Below are 23,038 nucleotides of genomic sequence, written 5' to 3'. Positions count from 1 at the left end.
TTATAGATTAGGAGGGCAAAGAAGAAAATACAGTCATTGAATTAGTCATAAAAAACATGGCATATGGCCAGCTGAGGAAAGAGCACTTTGCCGCAATGTCGAAGAAAGATATGGAATCATCAGTTTGTCAGAATTATTGGAATGATAAAAAATATAAACACAAAGGAGGCAAGACAGCTTTGTAAGCATATATGCCTGCAGCCAAGAACAAATCACCCACATGCTATGAATGAAGGGGCAGCGAGAAATGTGCATTTCATCAGTCACAATTGGGGGGAAAAAGGAATATAAACCTGAATCACAGATGTCGAAATTAAACTGAATTTCTCAGTGGTTATCTGCTCAAATTTCAAGCAGTCGTTGTATTCTGTATGAAATTATGCTTTAATGACATGAACATCTATGTAATATTATGTAAAAATTAATTACCAATGGAGGAATATTTTCAATAAAACAGATACCCGATCCAGAGTGTATTTGTGAAAGAGACAGAGCACTTTTGTTGCTATTCATTCTAGCTTGTTAAAACAATGGCATACTGTGACATCTGAATCCACAACTGATGCTTGGCCCTGGCACATTTTAAGCAAACAGAAATAAGGAATAGAAGCCTTGTTTGGTTTGTCTGGAATGCAACTTGCAGCTTAAGTATCATAACTTGGCCACCAGAATTGTTTCTAATGTGTGGAATCATTAATGGGAGGCAGGTCATTAATTTTGCGTACGTGGAAGGAGATGAACAACTTATTTTTCCATCCCTTATCATTTAAGCTGGATGTACACTGTCCCAGGATCTGATTTCAGGCTGGATCCTAGATTACCTGCGTTGAACTGGATTATATGAGTCTACACTGCTAGATAATCTGGGATAAACAGATAATCTGGGATCAGATTTTGGAATATAGGACAGTATAGATCCACTCTGAAACGTCCTTTATAAAGACTTAAGGACCTCATCACACTAGAGAATGAATCCACTTTAAATCTGGTTTATGCCTCCTGCAGAATTTTGGGGTTTGTAGTTTAGTGAGGCTGTTAAAGGCTCCTTTCTCAACTACCAACCCCAGAATTCTGCAGGAGGCAGAAACTGGATGTAAAGTAGATTTATTCTCTACTGTGATGATCTGCTTATACAAGCACAATGGAACTGCCTTTAGTGCATTCTGTGTAGTTTACATCCAAATAAGACTGGATCTACACTATTATATAATCCAGTATCTGATCCCAGATACTACTTTGAACTCTTATATGAGTCTACACTGCCATGTAATCCAGTTCAAGGCAGATAATCCAGATTGTATATGGCAGTGTAGAAGGGTCCTAAGTGTGCATAAACAAGATTGCAGGCAGTCTTTATGATTTTTGAGGCTGGATCTACACTATATCCCAGGTTTTGATCCCAGATTGTCTTCTTATCCCAGATTATCTGGCAGTGTACTCATATAATCCAGTTCAAAGCAGTTTATTTGGGATCAGATCCTGGGATATAGGGCAGTGTAGACCCAGCCTCAGAGAGTTCAATGACAATAGCTGTCTTAGTGTTTCTCAGTGCTTGGCCATTTTAGTACAATTCAGGTTAATTATGTCTGAGTAGGTACAACTAGAGTTGGAGGAACTCAACCAACATATCTGAACAAGCACTGAGCCCCAGTTCTAGATTTCTTGCTTATCAGGATCTTCCAATACAAACACGTATTTCACTGTTCGTATTAAATTTTAATTTAAAAACCGGTCATTCAGGGAAATAAATATTTATAAACATAACATGCTTTTGAAGGTGAGACAACATCTCATACTGTTCGTTAAATCATTACCTCTTTACTTTACCTATTTGCCATGAGATGCTTTTAACGGGACCGGTTCTCTCATGTTTTAACAGGTCTTGCATCTTACAGTTGTTCAGTTTTGGCCTTGAATAACAGTTGTGATAGAATGACTCGTTTTTCAAACAAAAGGAACAAAAGCAATCAATATTCCAAAGAAGAAATGTAATAATCAAGTAACCATTTGTCAGTGAGTCTTCTTTATTTTTGAATGGTTTCTAGAGCAGGGCATTAAAAAGTCTATTCAGCATGTCAAAGAGAAAAAAAAGGATGTTTTCTGCCCTGACGTTCTATAAAATCCATGAGAAGGAGCATTCTTTTAACAACTATTTACACAGATGGTCTACAACTCTTTTGATGTAGAAAGATACAGGAATGTTAGAACTGCTGAAAAAGCTAGTGATCCATAAAAAAAGTTTGAGGAATAGCCCCTGAAGTGTTCCAATCTATATCCAGAGATACCATATACTGAGCTTTCCCCATCAGTTTGATACCATTTATGCAATTAGCCCATGTATCTTTAAGACAACAAGCAATACAATGGGGACAGAGGCAATTCCCCACTATTCTCTCTAAACATTTCCATTCAACCACCAGGTTTTGTCCAATAAGCTTGTGAACACTTCCAATGGGTTTCTATGGGTTTTCTGGGCTGTATGGCCATGTTTCAGAAGCATTCTCTCCTGATGTTTCACCCACATCTATGGCAGGCATCCTCAGAGGTTGAGAGGATGCCTGCCATAGATGTGGGTGAAATGTCAGAAGTGAATGCTTCTGGAACATGGCCATACAGCTCGAAAAACTCACAGAAACCCAGTGATTCCAGCCATGAAAGCCTTCGACAACACATTGAACACTTCCAATATTTAAAGTTTTGAATGAGACATCGTTGTTTATATCAAACATACCTCTGGACAGCTTGATTCCTGTTCAGAAATGTGATTTTGAACAGTTCCTCCTCTTTTACAAATATAAAAGTATTTGTCTTTACAACTCTTAACTTTCCAACGTCCCTCCTATTAAAAACAAGAACAACACATACACACACAATTAGCCTAAATACCTTCAAAAAAGCCTAATAGCACTCATATCAATATGGAAAGAAAAAGATTTGGAGCATTATGGAAAACTGAGAGGGCTGTTACAAGTTTCAGATCACCCCCCACTGTCTCTCCTACTGTTTAGTACACAAGTAGTTTCTGCTTCATTAAGTAAATGTTTGCTCTATATGACCCCCTAAGCTGTATTTTCAGACCTATTAACAAGTTTTGTAATAAAAGAACTAAATTCCGGTACATGAATATGCTATCATTATATACTTTCATTTCACCATTGAATAGGCGAGGAAGCTGTGGACGAATGTTGTTTCACTCTTAATGGTTGTTTGTGCAGTGCCAATCCTGCTCTACAGCTTGAATACCAGGAATACTAGGTAAGCAGAGCTATTTTGCTTTTATTTTACTTTTGAGGCACTGGAAGGAAATACACATGCACACATCATACACTTTGTTGTACTGTTAGTATTTTTTGCATTGTTAATGCAACAAATACAAGACAGAAAAAAAATGAGAATACACTTATTTGAAAGGAATTTTTTTTAAAAAAAAGGAGACATACATTCTGTTGAGCTGAAACACAAAGTTGGCTTTCTTTCTGGTCAACATTCGGCTCTTGTTTGTGCCAGTAAGTGAAGGTGACCGAAGAGCCATCAGACCATTCAAACTCAATTGGGATCTTGCTACTACTCAGTCCAATCCAAGTTTCTGTCATGTTTTCTGTAGTACACAATTAAAATCATTTTAAGATCAGGATCAGTTAATCTGTAAGTAATAGCATCACAATCCAAAAGGAGTTTTGACACTCCCAAGTCAGATACACAATTTAATACTCTACTGAGGTTGAATGAGGGGGAGAATCAGGATAGATAAGAGGAAGTTATTCTTTACACACTGCAGTGTCAAGATTATGAAATAAGAAAATCAAAGATTTTTATGGGAAAATTAAAAAATAGGTTATAAAAGGCTATAGGCAGTTGACAAACCGTGATGGATACATGCTTCTTCCAATACTGAAGGTAGACTGCAAATATCAAATCCACAAATGTGGATGGTTGACTGTACAAGTAACTGCAGTAATGTCCTCCCCGTGTGTTTCTAGTAGGCATCTGTTTGGCTAGCCAAAAAGAAAAATAAGCAGGCCTTTGGTCTGATCCAGAGAATTTGTCTCATGTTCTTAGACACAGTATTCAACCAGTTTTCATTTTCTTTTACACTGCAAGAGCTTACATTTACAGTAGATAGTGTATCAGTGTCATCTCTCAACAACTTAGCTGCAGAGATAAATGTTCAATGCTCTAATGATTTGGGGCCAACTAAATTTTGCTGCTCTAAATTTTTTTTTCATATTTGATCACAATGATAGGTAATAGCAATGAATGCTCATCTTTGGGTGCCCTGACAATCATGGTGGTCATGTGACTAAATAGGATCTAGATATGGTGGCTCTTCATATATTACTAATATGGTACTAATATTGCTTCTTGTCAAAACTGAAGCCACAACCATGTTTGTTTTTATCAGTCTTCTTCTTTCTAAGCTATTTTTTTTCCAATGGTAGGGTTAACATTGTGACTGTAATTTCCATAGGACTTTGTTTTGGGCATCCTCAGGTCTGCGGCACACATGTCTTTGTTGATGGTGTCCATCCATCCTTTCTTTGGTCGTCCATGTAGTCATCGTGCTGCAACTTCCAAATGTAGTACTGTTTGTGCTACTGATGTTGCTTCTCTTCTCATGACACGGCTGAACCACCCTAGTCTTGCTTTCTGCATTTTCTTGCTGATCGCTTTTATTCTTAGTCTTTGACAGATGTCATCATTTGGCATATGGACAAGATATGTCAAGCCAAGGGTCCATCCCAGCATTTTTATTTCCATTGTGTTAAGGGCTTGTTCATGTTTCTTTGTCACTGGCCAGCACTCTGCCCCATAGAGGGATACTGGGCTAACAATTGTAGCCTCTTAGCCTTGAGTTGTTCAGGCATTTTTGAGTCACACGGAATGCCAGTAGTTTGCCGCCATTTCAACCAGGCTGCATTTATTCATGACCGTATCTGTTGCCATTTATGGAGACCAGTGACCATAGGTATTTAAATTGGGTTGCCTTCTTTAGTGCTTGTCCATTAATTTGAATTGTTTTTCCAGTATGAAGGCCACATTCCAGATTCTCTGTTTTGGGTATGTTCAGTTGAAGTTATTTTTAAAGGCTTTTCAGATGTGTGTGTGTTTTGTGTCCAGGTGCCCTGCTGGAAAGTCCGGCAGGGCATCTGGATACTCCCGCCTCCCAAATGTGTGGGGTTTCTGGAGTATATGTGGACTCCAACGTAGGCCCAATCAGGTCTCTTAAATCAGACTGCGCTCGCATTAAATTGATGTGTGAAACCACCCTGAGTCAGGTGTATTTGCAGAGACTTTCCATCCAAGTCAGACCCTGCTTAGCTTCCAAGATCAGATGGAGTCTAGTGTCTTTAGGGTATTTAGGCCCCACCACGCACTTGTAGTACCATTATAATACGAACTGCACTTTAAACATAATGTGTTTAATATGACCTAATTACAAAAACTCACCATATTCAAGGAAGTTAATGAGCATCTCCGTATCAGCTAAAGAGGCTATGTTAATGAGAGTGCTATTATAATCCTGGCAGGAGAGTACAGCTTCATCCCAGGTCTTTTCTTTTTTATGCAGTTTATAGCAGAAACGATTATATGGATACCAGTTATAATCACAGTCAGTAGGATAAAATTTCCACAAATCTTTTAATTGAAACATAAAACAAGGCTAAGTTAGCAAAATAATAATAGTAATAACAACAACAACCACAATTCTAATGATGTGCTATTCTTACATGACTTCCAAAATTGGAATATTCAAATAATGTTTTGCTATGCTAAAATACATATTAAAGTAAGTATTTATATGTATTAAAACACATATTTAAATAAAACAAAATGTATGTATGAACACACATTAAGGGGGAATGCATTGGAAGCACATCAGTTGCCTACTGGTAATCACAACTTTATGTTGAGCCATGCATTTATTTACATGTGTACATATCTAAAGGGACGGTAACTTCCAAGTTTCTTTAAGCATTTAAAACTGATTGCTAACAGTGCACTCTTCACTATTACCAACCTTCCATACAAATAAGCATCAGTCATTTGCTCCAATAGGAAAGAGCAGACTTCAGATTTGGAGGCTCTACTTTCTTTTAAAATGATTTCAAGGACCTAAAATCCACCAAAATGAAACAAGGAGAAAAATGGTGGTTTGGGAAATATATCGTGGCATGCCATGAGCTATGTACATCGGAAATACTGCAAATCAGGATTCTAACTGTTTAATTCAGATCCTCAATTTGCTACTGCTGAACAAGTTGCAGTTGGAGATTTTCGTGGGTGTAAATCTCAGAAATCACTATTCTCTGTGTGATTTATCACTGCAAATTGCTGTATTAGGAGACAAACAGTGCATCATGATGGTAAATAACTGCATGGCCTGCAGTTATGGGTCTCAGGAATATGACTACAATTCGCTCCAGCATGGATATCTTAAATATTCAAACCTGTCTAAGACTATCAGGTGTAGTGGTGAAGGGTGGCAATAGACAACTGTCAACATGTTATCTATTACTTTAAATGAATATTCAATATATTAGGTAATAGCAGAAATAAACTTCATTAGTATTTAGCAATAATTATTTTAAATGCATGCTAAATGGACTTGCTTTGAAGCTAAGTTTTAACTAACCTTTCAAAGGGGGAAAAAGTTGGAAAAACCCACCAACATTACATGGTCAGAACCAAAGGGTAAACGGAAAAGTATCAGACAGCAGACAGCAGGAAATCTCTGTTTCCATAATGAGTTTACAGGTTACAGCTGGATGAACAGTAAAAATGTGTGCAGTTATGTCCCACTGCAACTCAACATGTATTTTTTAAATTACTTATACTCATAACCTAAAACACGGGATACCTTGAGCTCCAAGTACACAGCAAGGGCACTTTCATCTTTTGTGAGTCAGATGTAGGAAAGAGCAGGACAACAACAGAGCTTGCTGATTGCTATTAAGCGCTGCAGACTGTAGGAATGCTTCCCTTCTGCAGAAGTAAGCCATGTCAGTTTCACAGGAAGCTGAAAATCCTTCCTCCTGCTCAATATTCTGGCAATGGAGCAACTTTGTAACTCTGTGATGGAGAAAATGATTCTTCTAATCCCTCAAAGGTTCTTTTCTAATCCCTCATCCTTTTGCCTCAGAATGCTAAAAAATGCTTAGGAACTGCATTGAAAGATTAATTTCAAAATAAGTGGATCCAAAACTATGTTTTTTATTTATAACTACCCAGGATAACGACTGAATATTCTTGCATTCAACTGGATTTCTGATCCTATTTTCTGAACCCAAGAACTCAGCCATCTTAAATCGAAGACACATTAAAATGCAGTGTAGATGTGACTCCCCTTTAAAAACCAAAGCAAGGAACAAAAGCCCCATAGACTGAATTATTTTGCCAGGTACTCACCAAATGCTTCATGCTTTGTACCATTTAAAGGTTTTTTGCATATATATGGTTGTCCATATTCACATGGGTAACTTTGCCAGTCTTGCGATGTTGAGTTCAATGCCTTACAATAATGTTGTCCGAGAGAACCGTCAGTGGGATCTGTAAGCACAATTTAATAACAATAGCAATGTATCCCATGCCACTAGCATGGTCCAATGCTACAAAAAACGGGATGGGGCTATGCACACTGTAGCAGGCTTTGCTTCCCGTGCAACTGGAAACATGCTTAGCCTCCTTCCCAACAGTTTTCTGTAAGCATATTCCTTTAGGACCACATTTCATCTGTGTGGGCAAAAGGTTTAGCATATGGGTATCTAACCTAACATGGTTAGGTCCCTCACTTGACAATTATTCCACCAAATACAAATGGATTATCTTTGTATACAACAGCATACAGGATCTGATGCGGGCTATCTTTTGCACAGAGCTACTCAATTAGTAAGCTTCAAAGGAAATTAAAGAAGTGTTGCTCCCTCCCTCCCATATATGATGTTACCCATAATAATAAAAAAAACCAAAACAAACAACCTAGTGTACTTTACACTGTTTTTAAGCCAGTTGTAGCCATGTGAGCATCTTGGTAATAGATTATGCTAGTAAAGGTAAAGAGTTCCCCTTACATTAAGTCTAGTGGTGTCTGACTTTGGGGGGGGGGGGGGTTACATCTCCATTTCTAGATCGAAGAGCTGGCGTTATCCCTAGACACCTCCAAGGTCATGTGGACAGCATGACTACATGAAGCACCATTACCTTCCCACAGAAGTGGTACCTATTTATCTACTCACATTTGCATGTTTTCAAACTACTAGGTTGGCAGAAGCTGGGCCTAACAGTGAGAGCTAACCCTGCCACCCAGATTCGAACTGCCAATCTTTTGGTCAGCAAGTTTAGCAGCTCAGTGGTTTAACCCACTGTGCCACCAGGGTCCCCTAACAAATCACCCTAACAATACCTTAATAACAAGCAAACATTGGGCTCAACACACTATGTCAAATACATAACATACAACTGAACTTCAGTTTCTCTCTTCTTACTTTCAAGTAACTCTAGATCCCTGTTACAGACTGAGGTCACTAGGTTACTCTTCCATGAATTGATTTCCTTATACTACATCCCCTGGGGTCCATTTGGCAGCTTCAAACTGCCCCCTCCCCATTTACAGTTTCCTTTTTGGTGCTACAATATGGCCAGATGGAAGGGCTGGGTACCTGATCTCCAGTTAACCAATGCTAAGGGTGCGCCATCCGACCACAACCAGCCAGCAGTTTCATCAAGTTGGTTTAAGCCAATCCACAATATGACTTCTTTGGCACTGAGATGTTCTGTAACATTAAAAGGAAGGCATAAAAACCTGATATTAACATAACAGTTAAGACTATTCCCATTAATAAGAGACCTCTCAAACTGATACAAGTTGCCTTTCCCCCACTCCTTACCTACAGGGAATACTGCACACTTCCTAGGGGTACAAATGCAAGCCATCTGCAACTACTGATTGGCATAACTTCTATTTCATTTTCTGCCATGCTAGAAATGACTCTGTCCCCCTTGATGTGGTAAAGGATAACAGAAAGAGCCACATGGGTGAGAGTTCAGAAACACACTAGCTATTTTTTAGCCGTGTGTGCTATCCATGCTCCTCTTCTCCAGTATGGCTGAGGCCCCTTCCACACAGCTGTATAAAATCCAGATTATCTGCTTTGAACTGGATTATATGGGAGTGTAGACTTAGATAACCCAGTTCAAAGCAGATATTGTGGATTATTTGCTTTGATATTCTGTGTTATTCGGCCTTGTGGATGGGTCCTGAGAGAAGAAAACGGGAAATGTCAACTACCTATTTTAAACTAACCATGGTTTATTATGGTGCAAAACTACAATTTTGTTGAAACAACTTTTGATTTATGGCCCTAGCTTGACAGAATCATGGCTTGGCAGAATCAACGGAAGGTTTGACTTACCAGCGTTGAGTTAAACTTACTAGTTAGGTCATAAACATACTTCTGTTCTGCCATATCTGTGATGCTTAGCAAATCTGCTCCTTGCTCCTGACATGCAGCACGTGCCTCGTTCCAGGAGAGAACAGAAAGGAGATTGAGTTGGTAACAAATGTGAGTGCCTGCATTTATCTTCCAAAAAATGTCACAGCCAGACTCTGTGTGAGGAGGGGGTGAGGAAGGGGGAAATCAGTTAAAACAGCATGATATTACAAAGCAATTAAGGAAGATAACACTCTAGCATATCAATCTAGCTTAATTAACACCAAAATGAACAAATGGAAAATGCTATGATGGTGATATGATTACAAGTTCATTTTCAACATTCTGCTGTCAAAACTGTACCAGGAAATCGGATGCACTCTGAAATTTGAAAAGGGATGGAAGAACCACGCACATATGACTGAACTACTCATGTCTTGATAATGTCAAAGACTAATGCAAATTTTAAGTATGAAACAAAAAGTGACTTGAATTAGTGAGTAGGAATCAATCCAACTAAACACTTACCTCCCCACCTCTTCTTTTTCAATGTCTAATTATTACTCTTATGTCTACAGACCAACAGACAAGCAAACAAAGTAAACAGATGGAGGTGCATATTAAGAAGGAGAGTTTAGTTTTAAAAATAAGTGGGTTACTATGCGATGTGACAAGTGCAGGAATGAGTCATTTCAGCCTTGAGATTGTCTACCAATACCAACACTTGAGGAAACTGACAAGATTGCAAGCAGCTGTAATAGAACGATGATAGTTGTTTTCTTAAAAATGGACGGGCATGTGTGACTGGATTGCTCCATCCCTCACAGGAGCCCCCAGTGGCAGGATTGCTGACCGATAGGTCAGTGGTTTGAATCCAGAAACAGCAGGTTGAGCTCCCTCTGTCAGCTCCAGCTTCCCATGGTGGGGAAATGAGAGAAGCCTCCCACAAGGATGGTAAAGCTTCAAACATCCAGGCATCCCCTGGGCAACGTCCTTGCAGACGGCCCATTTTCTCATACCAGAAGCAACTTGCAGTTTCTCAAGTTGCTCCTGACACACACACACACACACAAACCCCAAAACAATTTTCACCACTATGATAATTTGGCCATTACAGTAAAACTGGAGGGTGGCATATTCCCCATTTCCATTATAGGACAGTTATATCTGAAATGCAATGCAGAGCTTCCAAAACTCTTGCTTTCTTAAATATTAATTACAGGCGGTACCCAAGTTACAAACACGATATGTTCTATATGTTTTTTCTCCTCTTTTTTTTTTTTTGCAATTTCTATTAAACTGGCACACAGAAGAATAGCCAAGCAAAAAAAAAAATCTACATTTTCATTATAAGTCTAAAAATCATGTTTTTTAAAACAAGGAAGTGTAATGGATTTGAAAGCATGATAATTTCACAGGACAATTTTTGCTCTCCAAGTGTTGGCTCCTGATTACTGTAATATTTGGTTCTTCCCCTGTCTAATTGTCTTGTTTTTTTTTTCTCTTTTCAATGATCCACAAATCTCTCATTGGACAATTATGCATGGAGAGCTTGTGATGGTTTAAGGAACATAGGGTGTAAATGTTGACAGCCTTGACTGACATCTTGTAATCTATGAACTTTATTGAAGAATACCGCCACATACCAGAATTTGGGCATAGTCCCCATTTTTCATCTTGTTCATATTGCCTTGTTGTAGCACACCAGGGATGTCCATCCTCTCTAGAATCTGTGATGCATTCATAATGCCATTTGCTGTTGTATTTAAATGGAAAGACACAAGGCGAGCCAAACGAATTTCCCATCAGGGTGTATGTTTCTGAATGAAATAAAATTCTGGAAATAAATAGCTTGGAAAGAGACGCAAAAACAATAAAATCCTTACTTTATATTCTCTCCCTGCACACACATAAATGTTAAAAAATGATAGTACCATACCCCTAAGGGTTTGCACCCATGGAAGGATACTTCTGTGAAATAAGTCATTTATTTTATGATAGCAACAAAGCCTGCATGGTGTAGTGGTTTCAACACTGCACTATGACTATTGATAACAGGGTGCAAATCACTGTTTGTCCATGGAAACAAACTGGGTAACTTTTGATAAGTCACATACTCTCAGGCCCAGAAAACTCTGTGATATGGTGATCCTAATTTGGAAATGACCTGAAGGCACATAACAACAACAAAGGTTTAATTTGCCATGTAAAATTCTTACAGTTGTCCCCATCAGTCACTTATTTGGAACCCCCAATGGTGCAATGGGTTAAACCATTGTGCTGGCTGGGCTGCTGACCAACAGGACAGTGGTTCAAATCCAGGGAGAGCGGGTTGAGCTCCCTCTATCAGATCCAGCTCTCCATGCAGAGACATGAGAGAAGCCTCCCACAAGGATGGTAAAACACCAAAGAATCCTCTGGGCAACACCCTTGCAGATGGCTAATTCTCTCACACCAGAAGTGACTTGAAGTTTCTCAAGTAGTTCCTGACACAAAAAAGTCACTTATTTAATAATAGTTTCTCAAACTAATTGCAAATAACTCATGAGTGGGTCCTCATGTAAGTGGAATATATTTCCAGCCATTCCTACATTTACAGATTTATATCTCAAACATCAGGAGATATAATGTGTGTGCATGCATGCATAAGTACATAAATGTGACTGTTATTATTGATTTGTAAATAGATTTGTGACTGTCAGTGCAATACTGCCTGATAAAAGCAACAAGGCTGCCGACAGAAGCACGACATGATCCCAGTGATCATTGGGCTTATTAATGCATCATGAATTATACATAGCCAGATGGACAGTGGTAACAGTGTGAGTCCTTTGAAATTAGCAGGCTAAACCATTTTTAAGAACAACAGAAGGGTTTATAAGCAGAATTAGTAGTTATGAAAGATGTTACAGGAAAGGATGGAAGGAGGAGGAAAGGAAGGAATGTATGCCCTCTCCTTGTTGCTGAGACCATGACCATCTTCTTCCTGTACCCCTCTTGCTGTTGTTGACGGGGCAAGAGGAGGCCCTTCCCACTTGCCTGAAATCCATGATTGTGGTAGTACTAACAGTGGTACAAAATCAGGTACTTTGCTTCTCTGTCTGGGCTCCTACTCCTCAGCAGTGGGAAATGTCAACCCTCCAGTAAGACCCGTGAAGGTTACAGGAAGGTGTATATGTGGAACGGGGCCCCACGTTTGTATTTTTCCTCTATCTTCTCCCACCTTCTGGTATTTTCTCTCCTAGTGTGGCTGTGAGGGGAGCATAGTCATGATTGCTAGTGGGTGGGAATGAGCTGGCATGAAGACATTATATGTCAATACAAGTAGTTTAAATTCTGGGAAAATCCAAAATACTTCTAGTCCCAAGCATTTCAGACAAGAGATACTGAACCTGTACTTCAGGTAATCAAAATCAATCCTTATAAAGACTTAGCAGTCCACTATACTTGTTAAAGGCTCTTTTAATGATCTGTCAAATGAAGTGTGAGATATTAATACAAGCATGGAGAGAAAAGAGGTATTTGTTTTACCTTTGAATGCATTTTCACAAAGGTTCCCATCAAGTGACATGAACTGCTTCCATCCATAGCTGGAAATTCTTTTTGCCACAATCAATCTGTCACTTTCAACTGACAATTTATACTGAGAGGCACCCACCAATTCCTTCCCCTGGCAGTTCCACCGTAGAAAGTGTTGAGCTGAATCACATTCAGACAAGATCAGGGGCTGATCTTGGTTGCTGAGGTTGAGTCCCAGGCAAGTGCTTCTCCCAATGTTGAAAAGGTGCTGGTTAGAACCCCATTTCCACAACATGTATTTGGAGAATTGACCGCAGTCTTCCAGGATGAGCTTGGATGTGTCAGCTTTAACACACGTCTTGAGGTTATCACTTTGGATACTAAAGATCCCTCTCTCTAAGAAGAAAACAAAATTTATTTCAATGAATTATTTGATTATTATCAATCATATACAAAGAATGTGTTGCATGAATGTGTTCTAAAATCAAGCAAAACTGTCTTGTCTACCAATGACTTTTCCAAGGCCATTGTTATTGCATTAACTCTAGAGATTTTTAGTCACAAGAATATGACGTGTATGTATATGTTTGTGTGTGGATAATCTCTTAGGTCTTGCCCTTCAGGCAGTGACCTAATACCAATGACTACCTTCCTGATAAACTCTTTGGGAATATCTGATACTCTGCAAACCTTGGTGTCTAAAACATACATAAGCTGCTGTTCTTAGCCAATGGAACAAGATAAGCCTTTTTCTCCTGCCTGCAGCCATGTCTTGTTTTGGCCTACTATTGTACTAGGAGAACAAGTACTGGGCCTGGGCCTGGTCTCTCTAGGGAAGGAATTGCAAAGTCTGGGAGCAACCACCAACCTTGTTTCCACCAAATATGCCTGAGAAGTTGATGGGACTGAGAGAAAGGCCTCTCCAGGTGATCTTTGAGCTTTAATGGGCTCATACAGGGAAATATGATTCTTCAAATAACCTGGACACAAGCTATATAGGGCTTTATAGGTGAATCCCAGCACTTTGTGCCTGGAAATGGACCAGAGGAGCTGGTGCACCAAGTGAGTTGTATGTTCCCTGTAACCTGCTTCTGACAGAAACCTGATTCTGTGAATCCACTGTCCACAGAGCATTCAAAAGTTCAATGGGGCAGGTGGGTGGACCTTATCAAAGGGAAGTATCGTTTCTTCAAAGTATGACTTGAGAGAAAAAAAAAGATGCAACACAATCCATCTAAGTAGCATTTGTACATGTATTGCACATGTATTGCACACCAGGATAGCCGAAATGTTTGCAGTTACACTTTGTTTACTGTTATTTACTTATACTTAAACACTCCTACAGTAAAATACTTCAAAACCATTTTACACCGTCTTATATTAAGAACATCATTTGGAGCCTTTGGCACGACAAATATTCCATTTAATAAATATGGTCTGTCACATGAATTGTCCCAGTTTTATGACAGGATTTGCCACTCCTGCTGGTGAGATACGACAACAGCAAAATTTGACACACACTTAACATATTGATTCAGAAACTATAGAGTTTAATTGGACTTAAATCAATATCCTCCATATAGCGCAAAAAACCTACAACAACCCAGTGATTCCAGCTATGAAAGTCTTCAACAATAAATCCCACATGATCTGAGTGTGGGCTCAGATAACCCAGTTCTAAGCAAATATTGTGGGGTTTTCTGCCTGGATATGTGAGGAAGGGCCCTGTTATAACCCAATGCTGTGCAATCCAGGGAGTTGCAGTTAACCTTCCTGGCAGAGAAAGTTAAAGGCCTTCTCAAGCTAGTTCCCAGGATTCCATAGCATTGAGCCATGGCAGTTAAAGTGATGTGAAACTGCGATTATTGCACAGTGGAGAAGCCCTCCAAGAGCAGCTGAGGGGGGACTTACTCCTCCAGAGCTGGGCCCTTTGGTCCTGGCTCCAAGGCAGAGGCTCCTCTTCAGTCCGGACCGAGTGAGCTAAAGCGAGCAGCAGGGAGCAAGTCAGGAACGGGAGGCCCTCCACGCGAGACATCCTTCTTTCCTTCCTTCCTGGCAGGAGGGCAGAGCTGGCAGCAGGCGCCCCAAGGCAAAGGAGCAGGCTTGGTTGGGGAAGCAGCGCAGCCCCTCTGAAGAGAGAGAGAGAGAGAGCCTCTTCCTCCCCTCTTTGCGGGAGAAAAGTGCTGCCGTCCCACCCTGCTGCTGAGAGGGTGGGATTTCACCTCTCCATTTGCTAGGTTTTCGGGAAGGAGGAAGGCACGCCCTCCTGCCTCATGTTTCTGGCCATTGCCCTGCCGCAGGGAAAGACTAGCAACCGTTTCATCCTCCCTGCACAGGGTGGTTTGCTCTTGCCAAAGCGCTCTTTTAGTTTCAGGGTGCAGCTAGCTACATTGTAGAAGGAAGACAGCTGGCCCCACTTGGCCTGCCATGGCGCAGGGCTGGGAGAATCAACCCAGGCTGGCCCCACTTTCAACTGCCTTAGGCGATCCCTCGTTAGCCAAGTAGGATAGTCTTCCAGGATCAGTACTCTTGTGGATCCGTAGGTGACTGTGGAGCCCTATTCTTGACCTGCATTTTCTCCCACAGTGAGGGCATTGGTTTCCAGGTGGAAGGTGGTCTCGGTTGGGGTTGGCTTGATGCGCTTTCTTCTTGGCACGCTTCTCCCTTTCACCCTCCATTCGTGCCTCTTCAAATTCTGCAGCACTGCTGGTCACAGCTGACCTCCAGCTGGAGCGCTCAAGGGCCAGGGCTTCCCAGTTCTCAGTGTCCATGCCAGAGTTGTTAAGGTGGGCTTTGAGCGCATCTTTAAATCTCTTTTCCTGTCCACCAACATTCCGTTTTCGTTCTTGAGTTCGGAGTGGAGCAATTGCTTTGGTAGACGGTGGTCAGGCATCCGGACAACGTGGCCAGTCCAGTGGAGTTGATGGCGGAGGACCATCGCTTCAATGCTGGTGGTCTTTGCTTCTTCCAGCACACTGACATTTGTCCGCTTGTCTTCCCAAGGTTTCACCTTCTTTTAATCAAACAGAAATGTAAAATCACAACACTATCAAATCCTCCACATTTGCTGGTGTTAGGGAAACAGGATCTCTGTGAAAATGCAAATAATGGTGTTTCTTTTAATTTGAGAGAACACATCTCTAGGAATTTCTAGGTCTTCCAACATGACTCTATGGTTAACTTCTGCTGGAAGCTGAACATAAAATCCCATTGAAAGACATAGAGATTCCTAGATTGCAGAAGTCTTTAAGTCCTTAAGCCGAACTGAAGGAAGTTGGCTATGGTGTCTCACTGGAGGACTTAGAGGGTCCCAGAGAGAACACTTTAATCAAATATGTGAATATTCAAATCTGTAAATGTCAAAACCTCAAATGTGGAGGGATGACTGCATTTCCTATTCTGTGCCCACATACCCCTGGCTTTCAAAATGGCTTAGGTTCCTTCTGGAGACAACAGATTATGCTTAGGTGACCATCCAGGGCAATAAACCCCAAAGATACTGTATGCAAATCTCTCTTCACACTTTTTCTTTTGCTAGTCTCTGCAAGAGACTTTTTGATTGCTTGTAGCAGCATGTTAAATGGAGACTTCTATGCATGGTGCTGATTTTCATATGACAAGCAAAGCAGCTGGAAGTAAAAGTAAATGTCTGGGAAAAGTTACTGTGAGAGGAGACCCAAGTTCTGCAAATAGTTATCACTCCATAACACAAGAGACACAGTGTTATGTAGAAATGTAGTTTTCATAATTATATTTTTATTCTCTTTACTTTATCATTGACCTTAAGGTGTTCGCTACTAGGTAGTTTAGCTACATGAACAATTTCATATATTCAAGACAGTTCAGAGAAGTAATTCCATTTAGTTTTAGTAGGAAATATGGAGAGAATAGTGGAGTGTTGCTCATCTGATTGAGGCCATTTCTGCAGGGTTTAATTTACAATTCACTTAAATTCTTTTATATGTTGCATTTCTACAATATAATAATAGCAATAATACTATGGGTCTTTCATACATTAGAGTGTATGGGCTCCTGGAGAGTTTATAATAGAAATTTGAAATGGTAAGCAACAAAGGGAAGGGGAGAAATGAGGTAAAGACATAAAGAATATGCAATTTGTGTGCTTAGGCTTGGTTGCAGGGTTTGTTGCACTATAAAGTGAGAACTACAGCAAATAATACTATTATTTATTGCTAAATATAATATAATAAAACCATTATCAGTTAATAGCCTCAGAGAATGTACAAATAATAATCACATTAACCATGTATAGTCTGAAGCAGTGAAATCAATGGATACTGAAAAGTAAAACTGATGAAGAATTATACTAGCTTTCCTTCTTGACATGCTTGAGAAAACAGCCAGGAAGATCAAAACTATGATTGACCTAAAGCAAAATAGTAGTAATTATTTGCTACCATCAATGTCATTTGACCAATGGGCTCTTCTAAATCAATGATAACATATACTGGAGACTTCAAGGATGCCATCATCACCGTCTTTGAAAAAGAGGAAAGAACAGACTGTGGAAACTATTGAGGTATCTCCCTTCTAACCTCCACTGGGAGAATCTTTGCAATAACCCTTGCAAACCACCTTCTACCCCTCTCAGAAGACATCCCCCCAGAATCCTAGAATGGCTTCCACAGTCACCTACACTTGGAAGGCAATCATACTCTGCCACGAGTGATAGCCTATGATGACGGTGTAAAAAATAAAAGCCCAGTAACTTTAAAATGGGGTGGACATGGCCTTTGTCAAGTTTTCCTATGAAGAAGAAAGTATGGATAGTGATGAGTTTTTATTCTAATGGTGTTTCCAGAAATGTACACCCCTTGAAAACACTACAATTATTCCTGTACATAAGAAGGGGTACTTCATGGGCCTAGATTCCAAGAAGTTCAAGAGTTAGTATTTAATCAGCAACTAGGATCATAACAGAGGTCCAATTTGGTGGTTTGAGTGTTGGACAACAGGAGATTAGGGACTGAAACCCACCAGTGAAGCCTACTGGATGACCTTGGGCATGTCACACTCTCTCAGCCAAGTAAAACTTCCTCAGAACAAATTCTGCCAAGGGTTGCCTTAGGGTCAGAAATTATTTGCAGGAACATAAAAACAACAATATTGATATGAATGAAACAGTTTTAATTTTCTGTGGAGGCATACTGGACAATCTCAAGCAAATCAATGCTTACAAATTTTTTAAAAGATGTTATACATTTATGTCTCTCAGATTATTTTCAAGAGTGAGGAAAGAAGATTATGGACAAAATCTCTCCCCCCCCCCCCCCCCAGCATTTACTGCATTGTGAAGAAAAAGAAGAATCCTTGATCTTTTTGTGTTAAGTTTCATTCTTGAGTATGCATATCTTGAGTATGTGTCAAGGTTTAGAAGTTCACGATTTGTGAAAGTCTCTAGCAAGCTAATGCTTTTTCATCATGTCTGACACCAATAATCATGGTTCTTTGGTAGAAAGCAATCTATCATTGCCAATTGGTGACAAAATGGGATGATAGCAAAAAGTTTCCAAAGTATGGACCATATTTCTGAAGATGTAGAAAATGAAGATTTACAGAGAGGTTGGATGTAAGTAGGACCTGTTATAAATTACGCACCACAGATATCCACTATAAAGCCAAATCAATTTCAACTTTCCCATCCTACTGTGAAATATAAGTAGCTGTTCTCATGGTGTGCTTGAGAAATATGATAGAGTGGCAATATAGCCCCTGTCAAAGGCAGAGAAGGAATGTGCTCTTCATCACAGCAGGATATTAGCAAGAAAGATAACAATATATATGAATTTATATTAGAGAAGAAAAATGAGAACCAGCATAGAAAGAGAAAACCCTATCACAATTTCTCTGATATTTTGCAATTGTATAGGAAAGGTAATTATAATTCATTGTCTTTTGAAATGAACAACAACAAATACATGTATAATCAACCTTTAACATTATTTATTTATTTATTTTTATCCTGCTTTTCTCCCATGGGTGGGATTCAGTGTGGCATACAATGGTTGAAAACGGCTAAAATTACATAACAGAAAAATTCAACAAAACCAAATAAACAGATTGCACAATTTCAAAGGCCTACATTTATCTGGAATTCCTTCAAACATGGGGAAAATTAACAGCAATGTTAAGCATTGATAAAGAGGAAGAAACACTCATGAGAATGTGCTTTCTGGATTAGTTAAGCTCCCCTTCTTATTTATCTTACCTCATGTTTATTTTACCTAATACCTTTATTTTACCTAAATTCTAGTCCTTTGGAGCTTACCTGTCTGAGTGGTTTTTTTGGTTTAGATCTTATTCTTCCACTTCCAAAGAATTTGAAGATCCACCGTTCTGGAATTTGGTTCTAGGATTACAACAGACTCACTTCTAATATATCTAAAACCATACAAAATCAAGGTAGAGTGATCCTTGGGTGTGTTTATTTATTTTACTGGATTAATATCTTCCAGAATGGGATTCATATGTGGTTCTGTGCTGAGAGCAGTAAGCTTTCCATCAGCATAGGAATCTATTGAAAGATATTTTGTAGTATTCATTTTTCAGGCATAATCTGAAACCCTATTTTTCTTATCTGAATTGAACAATGGTTTGGACTTGGCTGAAGCATACCATACAAATGCTATAGTGTGTGTGTGTTTAGTGTTGCCTAAAGAAGCATTCTCTCTAAGCTTATAGTGCCATTTTATGGTCAACTTTCAGTGGAACCTCCATCAGAAGTTGACCATGGAGGCCTAGAGAGTACACTTCTTTTGGCATTGCTAGGTCCTCCAGAGCAAATCTATAGTATTCAAAGTTCTTTACCATATAATGACCCATTGGTATCAACTGGGGTTTGGTCGCAGGATGACCTGTGAATACCAAGCTGAGAGGTATAGGCAACCCCCCTCTCCCAAGATTCTGAAGCTTTTGGCCAGCCTGCATGAGCCCAGATGTTTTCTAGACACTCACGTATAAATCTAGAAATTTTAGTCAAAAATTTAATTCCCCAAACTGAGTCAACGCATCTATGGGTCAATGAAAGTACTGTTGTTGTAGCTTATTCATTCAGTCTCTTCGTTTATTTGTTCAGTTGCTTCCAATCCTTGTGACCTCATGGACCAGCAGCACTCTACATTACATTACATAATGTTTATAATGTACTTTACATTAATTCTTCTTTTTTTAAAAAAACCACCCCCTTCTCTAATCAATGTGGCAATAGTTTAGCATGTCCTGACCTCTGCTTGACTCACTTTGCCTTGGTGCTGCCTCTGGCCTTTTTGAATGCTTGAACAAAGAAATGGCAGCAGCAACCCGGGGAAGCTAGCCTCTTAAGATAGTAAAACACTTTCCCCTCTCCACTGAATGACCCTTGACTTATCCATGGACCATAACAAAATCCATAATGTTGGCCCCAAAACCTTCCCTCAACTTATACAAGAGGTTGACTTACATATAAATATATATGTTAGATCCAGATCCTCACCCAGCCGTAAAATACATGAATAACCTTAGGCCAGTCACTGTCTTCCTAACCTAGGTGAAATAATATGTGCTACTGATATTTACAGAATTCCAGGAAGAAAGTATAGCAGTATATTCAAGTTTTGATATGTCACAATCATGATGACTCTTGATGCTTATTTTATCTTATGCAGTAGAGTTTCGCTTATCCAACATAAACGAGCTGGCAGAATGTTGGATAAGCAAAACTGTTGGATAATAAGGAGGAATTAAGGACAAGCCTATTAAATGTCAAATTATGTTATGATTTTACAAATTAAGCATGAAAACATGTTTTACAACAAATTGACAGAAAAAGCAGTTCAATACATGGTAATGTCATGTAGTAATCACTGTATTTATGATTTAGCATCAAAACATCACAATGTATTGGAACAGCTGTGGATACGGGTGGGAGGCAGACTGCGCTGGATAATAACATAACATTGGATGAGCAAAGGTTGGATAAGTGAGACTCTACTGTATATATGCATTTTCCTTTGAATTAGGAATGGGGGACTTCTAGAAGTTCCACATCTGGCTTGAGAGACTATTGAGTAAAGGAATCCCTGCTGCTACTGAATTTTTGAAAGATGGAGCACTCTTCCAATGCTATGGATAAGGAGCCATGTGCAGTTAAACCAATCACTAGCCAAAGAATCCAATTAAGGAAAAATGCTGCAGTGGCTCCTTCTGGCACCTCAAATATGGAAACCCTTGTTTGGGGAAACATCACGTGCAGTAAAATCAGCCTAGTCCCTGGAGGAGATCTAGCTGGTGCTTCAGCAGGGCACTAAGTGACAGTAGTAGATGTGGCACCACACACAACATCTTCTATATCACAGAAAGAGATCTGGGTGTCTCTCCTCAAAGATTTTCCCCATCCCTTCTCTGTTGCCTTGTGAACCCTTACATGAGGGTTATGTATGTGATGTATCAAGATTGTACCACTTATGGGTCATGTTACACTGATTCAGAAAGTCCATCCTTTTGGTCTTGTCATTTATTAAACATAAAAGGAAAAATATTATTTCACATATGGTTTAAGGGCATGAACAAGGTCTTAAATTAAATAAAGAAAATGAGAACTAATAACCAGTTGCTGTTTACTTAAGATCTTGGAATTTCTTTCTTCTGTTCACAGTTACTCTGATTATATTTCAGTATTTTTAAAGGCAAAGAAAACTCCATTTCTCAGATTAATATTAAAATGCAATTTATTTTTTAAAATGTTAATGCAAGCCATCCACACACATATTTACATATAAGAAAACAACAACAAAATGCCCAAAGGACTCCAGTGAATTAAAACATGTTTTGGCCTTCTGGAAGGTCCAGCCTTGGGTCAAAACTATTTCAGTAAACAACTAAGACATATCCAGTGTCTCTATAAAATACACAATACATTCATACTATGAGTAACTTATAGTGAAAGACTGCTTAGGAGTAACCCTACCACAAAAATGGTAATTCTCCATCCCCTCCCCAATCTACGTACCTAAAAATCAGCTGGTTTTCTTTTGTTATTAAAACATGAAGGACACATTCATTTAGTGACATTTTCATTTTGGAGAAATTTTCACATATATTGATCAAAATTTGCAAAACCTTTCATATTATGCATGGAAAAAAATTGAAATTCAGTTGACTGAATATTAGGATCTGAGTGAAGCCGGTAGATTTTTCCATTTCCTGTGTTCTAGTTGACAAATTATGGATTGCACTTCAAAGTATTAAGTCCAAATATCTTTTGAGAGAAACGAATGCTGAACAGCATATTTGCTCAAGTAAAAAGTCCTATTATGTTAGGAATCAGTACTGTTGAACTCTGGAGATTATTTCTAAGCAAACCTGTATAAGACTGCACTGCAAGTATATTTTAAGACCACTTCCTGGCTGTGGTATATTCTATTCAGCAATGTTTGGCTGCTGCAGGCTGACATATTACTTTTCACTGGTATTTCTTTTACATCTTCAAACATTGCATGGCTACTAAATATCAAACTAGCCCATGATTTCAAGGGTACCTCAGCCGTGTAAAGTATGTGTTGTTTCATCTCAAAACCACTGTAATGTTATACTATGTAAACAAACCTCAATCCAGACAAAAATGTATAACAAATGTAAGGGATTTTGCTTTATAATTTTCCTCAAGTAACTGAAATATTTGAACGTTTAATAAATATCTGCAGCAGATCCTGGTTGCCTTTCTTTTTGTTTGTATGTTACATTTTTAAATGTTGTTGTTGATCCTCTGTAAAGTGGGTTGGTTCCCTAGAACAGAAGGAAAAAACCCCATAAATATTCAACAGATTATTTCACACGTGGTTTAATGTCATGAACAAGGTAGATTTAATATGATGTTTCAAATAGTGATTTGCAGCTTGGTAATTAGTTTGTGAAAAAGTTTCAAAACTAATACGCAATTATCTCCCTGTGTAACAAACCCCTAAACTCTGAAGTGGCTCAACAGTGCTCCCTAGAGCATCTGGTACATTTGGCACCCTGGCCAGTGGGAGAAACAGGTTAGATCTTTCCCTCTGTTTGCATCCAAAACTTAACGAGGGGGACAAAATTTGGCA

General features: G+C 39.2%; 2 protein-coding genes across 4 annotated transcripts in view; both read right to left on the bottom strand.

Annotated features, from left to right (window-relative positions):
- The window catches only part of PLA2R1 (phospholipase A2 receptor 1), a 55,011-nt gene extending 39,856 nt beyond the window's left edge, over nucleotides 1-15,155 (bottom strand). For 2 of the 3 annotated variants that reach the window (XM_067472138.1, XM_067472145.1), the window contains exons 1-9: nucleotides 14,859-15,155; nucleotides 12,960-13,343; nucleotides 11,075-11,248; nucleotides 9,431-9,604; nucleotides 8,658-8,771; nucleotides 7,408-7,548; nucleotides 5,449-5,637; nucleotides 3,441-3,598; nucleotides 2,732-2,839 (exon numbers count right to left, since the gene is read on the bottom strand). In XM_067472138.1, coding sequence (XP_067328239.1) covers nucleotides 2,732-2,839; nucleotides 3,441-3,598; nucleotides 5,449-5,637; nucleotides 7,408-7,548; nucleotides 8,658-8,771; nucleotides 9,431-9,604; nucleotides 11,075-11,248; nucleotides 12,960-13,343; nucleotides 14,859-14,982 — 1,566 coding nt within the window. In that variant the 5' untranslated portion in view covers nucleotides 14,983-15,155. The remainder of the gene's footprint in view (nucleotides 1-2,731; nucleotides 2,840-3,440; nucleotides 3,599-5,448; nucleotides 5,638-7,407; nucleotides 7,549-8,657; nucleotides 8,772-9,430; nucleotides 9,605-11,074; nucleotides 11,249-12,959; nucleotides 13,344-14,858) is intronic. The other variant, XM_067472142.1, reaches the window with a different exon arrangement.
- Nucleotides 15,156-21,655: 6,500 nt separating this feature from the next.
- ITGB6 (integrin subunit beta 6) overlaps nucleotides 21,656-23,038 on the bottom strand; it is an 80,671-nt gene continuing 79,288 nt past the window's right edge. Inside the window, exon 17 of the mRNA XM_060777723.2 lies at nucleotides 21,656-22,730. Coding sequence (XP_060633706.1) covers nucleotides 22,632-22,730 — 99 coding nt within the window. The 3' untranslated portion in view covers nucleotides 21,656-22,631. The remainder of the gene's footprint in view (nucleotides 22,731-23,038) is intronic.

This window comes from Anolis sagrei, chromosome 1 (assembly GCF_037176765.1).
Source record: "Anolis sagrei isolate rAnoSag1 chromosome 1, rAnoSag1.mat, whole genome shotgun sequence".
Taxonomy (NCBI): Eukaryota; Metazoa; Chordata; class Lepidosauria; order Squamata; family Dactyloidae; genus Anolis; species Anolis sagrei.
Note: the sequence above shows the minus strand (reverse complement) of the source record. Positions and strands in the feature narration are given on the sequence as shown.